General features: G+C 39.7%; 1 protein-coding gene across 1 annotated transcript; it reads left to right on the top strand.

The window, feature by feature from the left end:
- The first annotated feature begins 8,827 nt into the window (after positions 1–8,827).
- LOC114456194 (B2 bradykinin receptor-like) lies at positions 8,828–11,916 on the top strand. The gene is made up of 2 exons (XM_028437816.1): positions 8,828–8,902; positions 9,470–11,916. The coding sequence occupies exons 1-2, from the start codon at positions 8,883–8,885 to the stop codon at positions 10,506–10,508; spliced, it is 1,059 nt and encodes a 352-aa protein (XP_028293617.1). The 5' UTR covers positions 8,828–8,882; the 3' UTR covers positions 10,509–11,916.
- Positions 11,917–14,454: the final 2,538 nt, after the last annotated feature.

Raw genomic sequence — 14,454 nt, forward strand, 5'->3', positions numbered from 1 at the left:
GGGGGTTAAGGAAAAGTGGATAGGAAAGGAGATAGGAAGGATTTTTCAGATGCAGCCAATGTGTTTGGTTGTGAGTGATTGGCTCCCTCATGTTTTGCACCCAGGTGTCGCCTGTTCCCAATCAAGCCTCCCTCACTATTTAGCTGACTGCTAAATGCACAGAATGACATTTGGTTTATTCTGTCACGCTGGGTAGTTGTGATGGTGGAGGACCCAAGCACAGAAAGAGATGGAGGCAGCAAGCAGGCATAATGTTCATAGAACCAGTCAATATTTATTTTTCAAACAAATCCAAAAGAGGTACAAGGAAACCTGGGAGCAGGGGATAAAAATGCTGCAGCACCTGAAGACATCCAATAAGCCATCATTCTGTGTCTCTGCAAACTCTGCAAGTGTATCCAACTGCAGACACAGGGTACAGCTCAAGCACAACCCCTACAAACCAGTCCCCACTATAACCCACGCAAGCAATTTTTCAATGCACTGAGCCGTTAAAAAAAATGCAAGCAATTTTTCAATTTAACCTCAAATTTAGCAAGGAAGTGGAGAGTTTTAGGGTGAGTAAAAAGTTAAAAAAAAAAAAGAGGGTAAGTATTGCAAAGTTCCCCAAATTTGCCAGAAAAGTGGAGGCGGTAGCGGTTAGGGTTAGTAGCAGTGGTTTGTAGCAGCTGTGGCTGCAGCTAGACCTTTCTCAAATAGTGAGGAACGCTTGATTGGTAACGAGCCACACCTGAGTGCAAAATATGAGGCCGCTAATCACTCAACCCAAACACACTGACGTCACTGGGAGGTGTAGACATGAACAGGAACACCCTGACAAATACATGTCAGTATTTACTTTTTCATATTTCTTTTGATTCTATAAATAATCTGAAAATATTTTTTGACATTTATTGCTTTATGGGTTACATGACTGCAGTCGGTTACAGCTACTTGACACCAGACACCATGTGCTGGTGAGTCAGTATACACATTACAAACAGAACAGTAACCACAGCACAAGCTTTCAGTCTTTACCATCTACACAAACAATGAGGACAAGCAACACAGCTTCAAATCACATCAAGGAGTCCTGTTCTAATAAACAGCAGCTGGGATTTCCACTGTGTTCATCACTACTTGGTTACTATTTTTATATTAGAAGAAAAGTAGAAAACAACTTTAAAAAATAAAGCTGTTTTTCTTTGAAACATGGCTTTGGGTGTGTGCTTGGAAGCTCCTGTAATTATTTCTGGCACTAAACAACAATCCGGAAAGAAGTGTTTGTAGATGCCACAATTATATTTTACAGATATTGTAAAGAGTTTTTTTTTTTTAACGGCCAAGAGGTTGTTACTTTTTGTCTCCTCTATTTTATAACACACAGGTCACGCCACAAGCCAATAGCGTCCAAACATTCTTCAAAATAACAAAGTTCTCCTAACAATGCAATTCCTGTAAAACATCATGAAACTTATAGATTTGGGGAAGTAATTATTGCATAACCATTGAACCACTTTCCTCATTTTCCTTGGTGAAATACACTTTGTTAATATATCCTGGAAAAGCAGAGAGACTTAATTTTAGAGTGCAAAACAATTTCAAAACACATCTTTGTGTATGTAAAACACCGTCTACCTTCTTCAGTGCATGGATGTGCACTATATTGCCAAAACATATATTTGGATACTCTCTAGATAATTAAATCCAGGTCTTTCAATCTGGTTAGGTGTGGAGTCTAGGCAATCAATCACCCTGAAATGCAAACTGCTTTTCCAGTTGCTTGTGAGTCCATTCATGAAATGTAATTTCCTTCAATAAAGAGTGGTGGTATTGCATCTAAATGTAACCTTGTTATCATCATTCATTGAAGACATAATGTACTAAATTCATGATGATGATGAGAGAATTTCATACTCTCAACTTTGTTTAACAGTGTTGGGTTGTGTAACAAGTTCTAGGTTTGGGCGGTTGGGCGATAGCCACACTCGGGGACTGAGGAAACGGTTTAGAGGGTTTTATTTTGTTCACCCACATTCAGCGCAATTTAACTTTCAGACGCTCTCTCTCTGGTTCGCTCCTTTCGTCTGCTCCTCTCTTGCGTTTCTCCCTGGTCCCCTGCTGCTCACTGCTTTTAAATACAGGTAGAATGATTAAAATGCCCCGCCACACCTGCGTTCAACCATTCACAAGAGCCATTCCCACGCACGACTTCTCCTGCCCCTCCCACTCCGCCACCACACACCCCACAGGTTGGTACCTCCTTTTACTATGTTGGATATAGAACCCCTAATGCCAGTTACGTAGATTAACTCAGTGGTTCTCAAACTGTGGTGTTCCAGGATCCCCAGCGGTCCTCGTGCCGTGTCTTAAGGCTGGGATACACTGTGCGATTTTTTCAATCGTTGTACTCATGTGCAGAGCCCTAATGTGCGCAGCTCACGATGCATGATCTCACTGCTCACACTATACGTTCATACACGACACGTTGGGGTCTTGTTTCCGGAAGTGCAACGTACAAATTAGAAGAAGAAGAAGAACACTGAAGCGTAGCCATTAAAACAGACAAAGAAGAAAAACCTGGAAGTGGAGAGACACTCGCAAATCTCAGCAAAAAGAGGTTTAAAAAAAAAAAGACGGCGATGTGATGGACCAGGAGCTGGCTGGACAGACGTGGGCAGTCCGTCAATTTTACAGCGGTCATACGGTGTTCGTGCATTCGCAGTGTGAGCGGTTAAGGTAAGCCGGTTCGTGGCACTGCTTCAACTGTGAGATACCCTCATGAGGAGCGACTGAATTTCAAACATGATTGAATTCCTTACAACCATACTCATTGCTGATCAGGAGCTGGTCGTGAGGTGTTCATCGCTTCCTGTGACCCCATGTATACTACACGATGCACAACTCACGATTTTGCTGAGACTAGTACGATCCCAAAAATAGACGCACGAGTCGAAAATCGGCTCTAAAAAGGCTTAAAATCGCACTGTGTATGCCCGCCTTTAGGGTTCATTACAGAAGTACATGACTACATATAAGGACCAATGCACCAATAAAACAAATGTTAAATGTACAGTATACTGTATGCAATAAATGTGCACATATTTTTATTGGTAATACATTGAACACATTTTATGTTAAATATAAGAGTAGGCCTATGGTTGTGTACTCTTTAGGTTCCTTTCTACTAAAAAGAGCCTACATATCTAAGTTGAAGCATAGAAAAAAAAGATCTTTCCTATGGCATTTATTAGGGGTACAATTGGCAATAAAAAAAATCTCTTTTTTTGACAAGAGGATTATGAGGGGGTCCTCAAAAAATGTTTTCTCCTATAAGAAGTCCCTGGAACCAAAACAAGGTTTAAGAACAAGTGATGGACAGCCCTACAAGATGTCCCAGAGACTACAGGACACACAGAGAAACCTGCATGAGCTCATGGTACCGAGAGCCTAGCGGCTAGCCTAACGTACGCCCACTAACTCAACCACCCACCTGATCTGATTTTTGCTAATAGCATGTCTGTCTAAGCAAAAAATGCATTTGGAACCAACAATGCAGAAAATGGAATGACTCCATCCTTAAACCACATCTCAGGCTTTAGTTGATATTTCCATTTTTCTCTCAGACAACTTATGGAAGCTGTTTCAATGAGGTTAGGGTTTCAAAGTGCAGCTGAGTAGACAGGGAAGTAAACACAAAGTCATTTTCAAACACTGTTATGGCTTGAAAGGCTAAATATTAATCTGGTTTATCAGAGTACAATTATTAGTTTGCATTAGATGCATGACCAAGATGAAGGAAATTGCCACAAGCTTCTAAGTAGATCTATAATCAGTCTTTATTATGTTGGCAGTTGCTCTAACACAGCATGTATAAGTGGTGTATTGGATTCATATGAAAAGAATAGAGCATTTACTATTTTAACTATAGCTTTTCTAGCTCTATATTTACTAGCTTTTCCACATCCTTCTTTCTAGCTGTCATGGACACAGCCGTACGTCTTTAATGACTTCTGCACTAACCGTTGAATTACTGCAGGTTAATGGTACAACCGGAAGATGGAATCGTCACAATTCTGAATAAGACGATAAAAAAAAAAACCTTTCAACAAAATGTCTCTGAAACAGAAATATATGACACCTTATTTAATTCTGGGTATTGTTGTTGAACAAAGGAAAAGGTTCTATATCAAAAGCATTTCACCTTTCATCAAAAAGGAATTAAATTACTTTTTGGGAGTCCAGGGTTTGCAATAATGAGCCATTAATGTTGGTGTATTATCCTTTGAGCAAAGTTGTTGCATAACATTTGCTTCTTTGTTTAGTCAACCAGTTTCCTTTTCCTTTTTAGCTGGCATTCATGGAAAGTAATGGACAGAAAATACAATACCCTGTTAAGTTAACAGAGCAATCAATCTAATTTGTAAGGAATAAATAAAGCTCCCACAAGTATGAGTTACATTTTGATCTTTTTTAGGAAATAGAGGAAGAGGAACAGAAAAAGGGGAAATGCCTTATTTGTTACAACAAGAGGAAGTCTTGTGTTTTGAAAAACATGTTTTTAAGGTTGTTTGGGGTTCTGTAAATGACAGACCTGTGTTCAATCCTGGGTGTACCCTTGGGATTAATAAACAAATGGTTTGATCACTAATAAAAAAAAAAAACACATGGGAAAGAGAACTTTATATACGGGAAAGTGCTAACTGCTCCATTCTTTTATATGAATCCGATACACCCATTATAAATGCTGTGTTAATGTAACTGCCAACATAATATGAAGTGATGATAGATCTTAACAGCTTGTACCAATTGCCTTCCTCTTGGTTATGCATCTATTGAAACTAATCATTGGATTCTGATATACCAGATTAGCATTTACTTTTTTCAAGCCATAATAGTGTTTGAAAATTACTTTGTGTTTACCTCCCTCTTTGTTTAGCTGCACTTTGAAACCCTAACCTTGTTGAAACAGCATCCATAATCTGTCTGAGAGAGAAATGAAAATATCAGCAAAAGCTAGAGAAGTGGCTTAATGATGGAGATGTCATTCAGTCTTCCTGCTTCATTAGTGCGAGATGCATTTTTCACTTACACACATGCTGTATTCTGTAGAGAAAATCAAATCAGTTGAGATCATTAGGTTGATAGTCGGAAGAGACTGAGGGTTTTGCGATCATATCATACGTAAGAAACAAGCCTTGTGACAGTTCCATAGCTAGCGAGAAAGCTCATTGAAAATGTTTGATTGATAGCTTTAGAGGTTTCGAGGCATAATATCCCCAAGCCCCCAAAACAAGAATTATTCATAGTCCCGAAGCTATGCAGAAGTTATTTGTGTTGTTGGGTTAAAATGCCAGTGTCCCAGTTTGCAATAAAATACTTAATTGAAACAAGAGTTTGGCTACCTTGATAATCATACTTTTAGTCGTGAAAATAGATCAATTGTATACATCTACGTCTAAAGTTGCTTTTCCCATAAAGCATCGCCTCGAAATAGTTTTTAAGTTCATTGCAGAAGTATAAACAGAGGAATTACAAAAAGACCTAGCTGTATTTTGACAGAGGGAGGAAAAGCCAGAGGAAACAATATAAAAGCTCTCCATAGATTTTCCTTGGTCCACACCTCAAAAACAAGGTTTGTAACTCAGGATAAAAAAGAGCATGTTCATGTGAGGTTTGAAAAAAATAAGCAAATGTGTAATTTGCTGTTTAATATTGACAATTCTTCAATAACTGTTTTACAAACCCTCTGAATGATTGATTTGAAATCAACATATGAGGCATTACAAATCAAATCAAAATTAAGATAATTGAAAATTTGGAAAAATTAAAGCATTCCAAATATAGAAAGTTAAGATAAGGACAATACTATATTATAATGGTTAAGTATTTGTCAGGTTTTGTTGGTTTTGTTATTTAGCCCTTGGGGTCCTCTTTAAGTTATTCTGTGTTTTTGTTTATTCTGTTTGAGTGTGGCCTCCTGTGTTTAACTCTTGTCTGTATTTCAGGTATTCCTGCTTGTGGCTCCACCCCACTGCATTTGGGTCCACAAACCATGCCAGAATGAACCAGCCAACAGTGGACCCAGCGGAGAAGAACTTTGTAGAGAGAATTTTATATTTCCAAAGCCTCTTCCGTGAGCCCAGGGCAGGCAGGATTTCACCGGAGGAGGATCCTGTCAGTGATGTGTACTTGGGGACTCTACTAGCTTCCGGAGGACCCCGGAGCCTGCAAAGGAGAAGAGGTCGGTCCATAAAGAAGGCCCAGCACCGGCAGTGTCCTGGCTTCCAGGCTAGCATCCCTGAGTCCCCTAGCTTCCAGGCTAGCGTCCCTCAGTCTCCTAGCTTCCAGGCTAGCGTCCCTGAGTTCCCTAGCTTCCAGGCTAGCGTCCCTGAGTTCCCTAGCTTCCAGGCTAGCTTACCTGAGTCCCCTAGCTTCCAGGCTAGCGTCCCTCTGTCCCCTAGCTGTCAGGCTAGCGTCCCTGAGTTCCCTAGCTGTCAGGCTAGCATCCCTGAGTCCCCTAGCTGTCAGGCCGCCAACGTCGCCGCCAGTGCCGGCTCCCCGCACCAGGCCGCCAACTCCCAGCTTGTCGGAGCCCTTTTTGTCTGGCCCGCCGGAGGTGACTTCATCTGGGTCGCCAGTGCCCACTTCGTCTGTCTCGCCAGAGGTGGTCTCGCCAAAGGGGGTCACGTCTGTCTCGCCAAGGGAGTCCCCTTCTCCTGCTCCTCGGCCTCGCCGCCACATGGGAGGCCGCCGGAATCCTGCTCCTCGGTCTCGCCCGCACCACCTCATTAGAGGCCCTCCGGAATCCTGCTTCATCCTGTGTTTCAGGTATTCCTGCTTGTGGCTCCACCCCCCAGTGATGCCTGTGTGCTTGGTTGGTAACTGATTAGCTCCCTCGTGTTTTCACCCAGGTGTGGCCCATAACATATCATGCCTCCTCCACTATTTAGCTGAGTGCTTGGACACAGTGTGTTTGCTGGATCATTGTTAATGTGTGTTGTCCACCCTCCTTGTGTCCTGCAGCGTTTTGGTCCTTGCTCCCTGTACCTCCTGTCTCTTTTGCGTTTTAGTTAAGTTTGTTGGAGAAATAAACATGGAGTGGTTCCAAGAACGCTATGCATGCATTCTGCCTCTATCTCTCCTTGCATTTGGGTCCACACCATGCACAAACAGTGACAGTAACACAAAAAATCACAGGTTATGAGAACACATCTGTCGGATTGGAATTTTTAGTATAAAATAATTAGATCTTAAAGGTCCAGTATTATGCTTTTTTCACCCATCGCCAATTGTTCTAAGAACCCCAACAACATAGTATTTGGGGTTTATTTTCCCAAACTCGCCTGTTTTAGCCCTTTGAAAAGTCACTTTCATGACTCTTCTAAAAACAGGCTGTTTTGGGGCCTTCATGCATATGCATGAGTAGGCGTGTCTGTAGACACATACTCTACACCTTACTCTTGGAGAGGGCTTGGCTTGCACTAATATTATACTGCATCTACACGTGTTTGGTGTGTGGGATTCCTACAGCTCATTATCATAGCAGTTGTCTTTTGCTATCCACACACTGCATATTACAGTAAAACACATGGCTATTTAAGTAGCTATTGTGAGTCTGACAAATGCTGCTTCTGGGTGCGGTAGCGGCAGCATAGTAAACTGTCATCTGAGTCAGCTGTTTCAAACACTCACTAGAGTGTTAAGATGCTAAGTCACTTTTTGTCGTCCTCGCCTCTCCTAACCACAGGAATAGTCTATTTAAGGCGAGTCAAAAACACGTCAGATCATCTCAAAGCCGATACAAGGCGGTATAACGGCTGCTAAAAATTAATCTGATTGTGAGCGCTCATGCTGCGCTTCGGATTATCTATACACTGAATCTAAATATATTAACTGTGGATGAAGGACAGTGGTGGCCTAATGATTTAGGGAGTGGGCGTGTAATCGGAGGGTCACTGGTTCGAAACTCCCTGGACCATCATTGTGGTATGTTGGAGCTCACATTCTTATAGGGAAAGCGGAGCCAGGATTGTCGGGAGGAGGAGTTTCCACCTTATGAGTCATAAGGCGAGAAAAATCCAACTCGCCTGTTTGACGCTGACTTTTTACTAAATGTGGAATTGCAATGGAGGGAGGAAATGTAATGTTTACAACTTTGGCCCTCTGAATGAGGCTAAAGGAATGTATATCACTCTAGCAAAACCATTATATATATTTTTTTTTTTTTCATAATTCTGTCCCTTTAAGGATTATTATTTTTGTGTAGTTTCATTAAATTTAAACACCCGATGAAGCCTGCCCTCCCTGGATGACACAGCCAGATTTTGCTGCTGAAAACCAATACAAAAACATGAGACCCATCACATCCACATCAGCCCATCATCAGAGACTGACTTCTGCCTGGTTTCTGATAAGTACAGTCCCACACCACCAGACTCACTTAATTATTCCTTCGGGCCATGTGCAGCGCAGGCAAACACCAATTTCTCACCATGTAGCTCCGTCCTTTAAGCGATCTGTAAATTTACATTTGTTTCAATGTATGATACAATGATGAATATTCTGTAAAATCTATACATTATACAGTGCATTGATGTGGATGGAGCACCTCAGATTGTGTTATGTCTGTACAAAGACACAAAAGGCATATTCTATTTTTCTTGTTCCCATTAAGACTACATTAAAAAGAAAACACATCAATAAAGCCATGCAGTTTAAAGTCTAACTAGAAGGTGAAGATGGAATGAGGGAAAATCTTTTCCAGTCATCCAGAATAAACGAGCCTTCCCTTTTGTGCTGACGTCACGTCAGCACAAATTATGGCTTACTTTGAGAGGGAGTCAAAGGCAGACAGACCAGCACGGGAACAGCGTGAAGGAGTATCTGGAAACACAGAGGAAATGACTCTTCAACCTACAAGGTATGACTAATTGTAATGTATTTTTATTTTGTAAAATTTGTTTTATACAACCTTAACACAAAAATGGTAAAATGTATTGTATTCTGAGGAAAACATAGTGAAATAAAACAAACTAAACTTAGCTTTCCTGCATTTCCTTTTTTCTTTTTTTTTTATTTGTTTTTAATTTTTTAAGTTATTTACAATTTCAGAAGATGCTTTTAAAAATAAGATAGAAAAAAACAACAGAAGAAAGTATTTTGGTAGTTTAGTGTGACTTAATTTATTCTTGTAATTGCATTATTTACAAATCTGAGACTTACAGAAAACAGATTTCTTCTACTTTAAAACAATTAATGCCACGTCAAAGAGTTACGCTAAGTAGAGTTAGCAGGAGGTGAAAGTAAAGTGCAGTGCAATACCTATATCATTCCTTTAGAAATACAATAACTGTAGAGAATGAATGAATCCTGTATTTTATAAAGAAAATAGTAAAAGCAGCAGCTTATAACACTGATTCTGTCACATACCTCAACAGTAATGTGTTAATTTCTCATTAACAACTGATGTTTATTTAATCTTTTACAGTTTTCCAGATCTCAATGTGACGCTACTGTATGAAGAGCTCAACCACACCAATGAGTCTCATTGTCCGCACTCAGAAGCCTGGGAGTGGCTCACTACAGGGCAGCCAGTGTACATAATGCTCATTGCAGTGCTCGGAATTGTTCTCAACACTTTTGTCTTGACGGTGTTTTTCCTGCAGAAGAAGTCCTGCACTGTGGCTGAAATCTACCTGGGTAATCTGGCGGCTGCTGACCTTGTCCTTGTGTCCTGTTTGCCTTTTTGGGCCATCAACATTGCCAATGATTATAACTGGCCTTTCGGTCAGTTCATGTGCAAAGCTGTTAATGTAGGCATTAAGATCAATGTATACTCTAGCATTTACTTCCTGGTTTTGGTTAGCATAGATCGCTACATAGCCCTGGTACATCCAATGTCACATGGAAGAATGCGTAGACCAAAGTATGCCTGGCTGGGGTGTCTGCTAATGTGGGGCTTTGGTTTGAACATGAGCATTCCCACATTTGTCTTCCGGGAAGTAAAATATTTCCCAGATTATAACGTTACTGCTTGTTTTCTTAACTATCCCAGCGAACATTTGGCTGTAGTTTTTGAGGCAATGTTGACAGTGTTAAGTTTCATCATCCCCATCTCTATCATCTCATTCTGCACTATTAAGATTATTCGGGCTTTGAGGACCAAGACTATGTCGAGGTTCAACGCTGACAAAACAGAACATAAGGCCACCACTCTGATACTGGTGGTCCTCCTGGCCTTCCTCATCTGTTGGATACCTTTCCACTTGGTCACACTTATGGACTGGCTTCTACGCGCTGAAGTTTTAGGAGGGTGCTACATCACTAACGTCGTGGACATCTGCAACCAGGTTTTCAGCTACCTGGCCTTCTTTAACAGCGTTTTGAACCCAATCCTCTACGTCATTGTGGGAAAGAACTTCAGGAAAAAAGTTTCAGATCTTTTTAAACAATGGGGAGTAACAAAGACGCCGCTTTCAGAGCGTGGACATTCAAACCTGTCCTCAACACAGAAGACTTGTGTATAATGTACAAATACTAAAATACGTCATCTTATGCTCTGATATTACTAAAAGAATTTAAATCAAGTGTCAAGTTTGGTATTATGTAAATTGTATATAATGTTGTATATACTTTAACGCTGATTTTATTGATAAAATTGTATGCAAAATAGAACTTTTACAAATACTAATGTGAAAAACCCATTTTCTGGTCACTCTGGTAGGAAAAGTCCCAAGTGAACACATTTTTGGGCAGATTTGGGCTGTTTTCGACATGATAGCACTATAAACTCACTACGGAACTATCAGTGACACATCTATGATGTCAGTGCAGCTCTGAGGGATGGCAAAATCAGTGCATGTGTCACAATGACTGTATTGGGAAGATGACAATTAGGAACAATACTCAAGCAGGATGAGTTTCAAGCATGCTCAGTTAATACTAAAAGTTTAATTTGCCACAAAAACAACCCCCACAAATTACACCATTAATACCAGCCTGAGCCTGACCGTACAATCTGATTGTTGTAACCGAATAGAAACTCATAAGAAAAGATGTTTTTTCTGTCTTTGGTCCAGATGTGATAAACCTGTACAATCTATAGCTCTGGTTTGCTGTTCTCAGCTACCAGCTGTGGCACCTGGTGTGGCAGTTTTTCTCAAATGGGGGTATGTGTACCCCTAGGGGTACGCAATAGTACTACAGGTTAACTCTCATTCATTCCATCATTATGGTCTGGAGTTGTTGTTTTTTATAGAATTCGGAGCAAAATGTTGTATCTGGACAAAGGGGGTACTTGGAATTAGAAATAGAAAGAGAAAGGGGGTACTTGAGTTTAAAAGTTTGATAATCACTGCTCTACTGCTAGAGTCAATCAAAAAGGCTCATATCTGTATATTATATATAATATATGTATTTGTTACAAATCTATTCAGGCTGAATTCAAGACAATCAACTGATCGTGAAGTGTGTGTGCTTCTGATGTATTGTCTCTGGAGGTAAAAACTGTGTTTATTAGAAAGATTTACTCATGGTGGTGGTGGGGGAGACAATAAAAACTGTACCCTCATGAGACATTATGAGGGTATGCCCACATTATGCCCACATTAGCTCCACATGTGGAGCTAATGTGTTGACTCACTGTGGGCTGTGGGCATGGGTACACCCTTCTTTTTCCTTAGGACAAAGTGATTTTATGCCAAAAGAAAATTACAATCACACCATGAGTTAGAACAACCGTGGAAAAAAAAAAAAAAACATTTGGCAGACAGTTACCACAAGATGAAAACGTCTGCCAAAAATATTCAGCTTGTCCTCGTTTCTTTGTTTATCCTTGCCTTTCCAACAATACCACAAGTTTTTTTTTTAGAATCTTCTTTTGTATCCAAAATATGTATTTATTTTCTACATTGTGAATAAAAAACCTGACAAACATATTATGTCTGTGCAGTCACTGTCTGCATGACTATCAAGAGACATACTTCTTCCATTCATGTAACAGTGTATATTGTGATACGTGTGCATGTATGTGTGCCTCGTCACTGTTCCACCTGCCTTTGGGTCACCTTCAACTCTTTTTAAGATAAGATAAGAACATACTTTATTTATCTCACAATGGAGAAATGTACAGTGTTACAGCAGCAAAGCAGGATAGCAGAAGAAACTCACTCAGTGCAAAATTAGATTAGATAAAAATATAAAAGATTAAAAAAAGAAAAAAAAATGGATCAAAAATTAGTTGAAGAGCCAGTAACATCAACATGTAAGTCTATATACAGTGTATGAACACTGTCATGCACACAGTGCATATAAGGATGGACAAGTACACAAGTGGTCCCATAAATTATTATTATTTACATGAAGAATGACAGATTGGCATTGGATAATAGCCACGTGTCCTGGTGAACAATGACGACTTTTATGGATAACATTGTCATTTTGCTGAGAAAAAGATCCACGTGAATGCAAACCTGAAAAGGTGACGGTGCGTGTTGGTGAAAAAGGGAATGAGAATCAGCAGAAATGATGTGAGTGAATGTCAAAGCACCTGGTGGAAAGGTTGAGATTGATGAAGCAGAGAAGGTGATAATGAACACCTTTGATCAGGAAAAAGTGAACCACACAAGGTCATGAACAGAGTGTAAAAAAAGGAGTAAAAGAGTGCAGACAGGTTAAATGTTGGAGGATGAGGGTGACAGAGGGGGTGAAAAACAAAATAATTTCATATTGCACATGCAAATACATTGTTTTCATTGTATAAAAGTTTAATTCTCTTTAAAACAAATCTGGAAAGTAGTGTTTACATGATTGTGGGATTTTTTGTGGACAGAAATCCAACTCTGGCACCTAAAAAAAGAAAGAAAATACATGTGGGAAAAGATCCATGATCCTGTAATGTAGGGTTTGGATAACGTTGGTTATTCTAAAAGAGAGTAGTGATGCCTTTGGTATCAAATTCATGTCTAACTTTGATAAACATAAATCATTTTCTCTTCACTGAGGTTGTTCAACTGTTTGGAAAAAATCCTTTTTATGTAAGAACTTTATAAAACACATAACCCAGTGACTTCAGGAGTTCAACTCACTGTTACATGTTGAAGGGTATAATAATAAATAATAATGGACTGGATAGTTCTAATACTACTGAAATTCTCCAGTAAAATAACAGTTTTGAGTTATATTTTAATGACCAACAATGGTAAAGAAGTTGTAAAACAGACGAATGTAACTTGGAAGTTGACGCCCCCTGGTGGCTACTGGGGCTAAATGTTGTCTACTTTTAGTTGGAACAGAGAAAACTCTCTTTTAAAAATAAATAATGAAAATAAAAGGGTTTTTTGCAGAGACACCAAAGCTCAGGGTGAAGCTGAAATAATGAAAATCTGAGCAAATTGTTACTCGTTATGAACTCAAACACTGAATCACATCGCTGCCCTGTTTGTTTTAAACCAAAGCAATGTTTATACGAGTGCGTGTGTTATTCTCACTCTGGTGGAAAGGAGATAAACTTATTAACACTAAAAGCACAGCATTTTGCAACTTGAACATCTGGATTTTCAAGTGTTTTTAGGTGGATTTGAACAAAAGGCCCTGCCTTCACAAGCATTGATAGCATTCAGTACATTGGCCCTTTCTGAGTTAGACATGATGCAATAGATGATGTAGGTTAACTGTAACTGTACATATTCATCAAAGATTGTTTGTATTAACTGTGATGGACTGGTGCCCTGTCCAGAGTGTTAGAGCTGGAGATAGACACCTGATGATCCCAGTGAAGTGAGGAAAAAGATGAATGAATTAATAAATTGTTCAGTCAAAGTAAATGTACATTAGGATTCATTTAGCGGCTTTGAGCGCTTTACATGGATATGCATGAAATCGCATATTTGGCAGTATGGGTCTGTTCTGGGACCTCCTTGTCGTGGATACATACTGACCTGGAGGAGTTAGGGTGGAGGTGGGTTGTGAGATGGTTGCTGAGGAGGTAAGAGGCAGCTGTTGGGGTTTAAGTAGTGCTTCCTGTATGCTTTGACCAATAGGGAGCCAATCTTGGCCGTTGGTTGATTGGAGGTATGGCTGGCTTGACATCCGCGGCCTGCCTGAACTAACGCTATGCTCAATTTTGTATTACAATCAAATACTATAAAGTTTTACCTTGATTATCAACCTTAATCCCTTTTGCAAAAAAAAAGTTGCACTACACATAAAACGTTTTACATCAACAGATAAAACTCTCCTACTTTTTAAAAATATGAATTACAGTAAAGAGTTATGTGAGAAGTGTTATTTTTGATTTCTCATTTCTGCTGAGGAAACCAAAATACAAATGCCATCTATACAGGAGTCATAGATGAGGAATTGTTGTGTTTTAAAAGTTGATGGGTTTATTTATGTTGTGTTTTTTTTACTTTGGGAACTAGAAACAACTCATTATTCATCATGAATCCCTTTTTGTCAGAGAATCAACATTTT

Source organism: Gouania willdenowi, chromosome 22 (assembly GCF_900634775.1).
Source record: "Gouania willdenowi chromosome 22, fGouWil2.1, whole genome shotgun sequence".
Taxonomy (NCBI): domain Eukaryota; kingdom Metazoa; phylum Chordata; class Actinopteri; order Blenniiformes; family Gobiesocidae; genus Gouania; species Gouania willdenowi.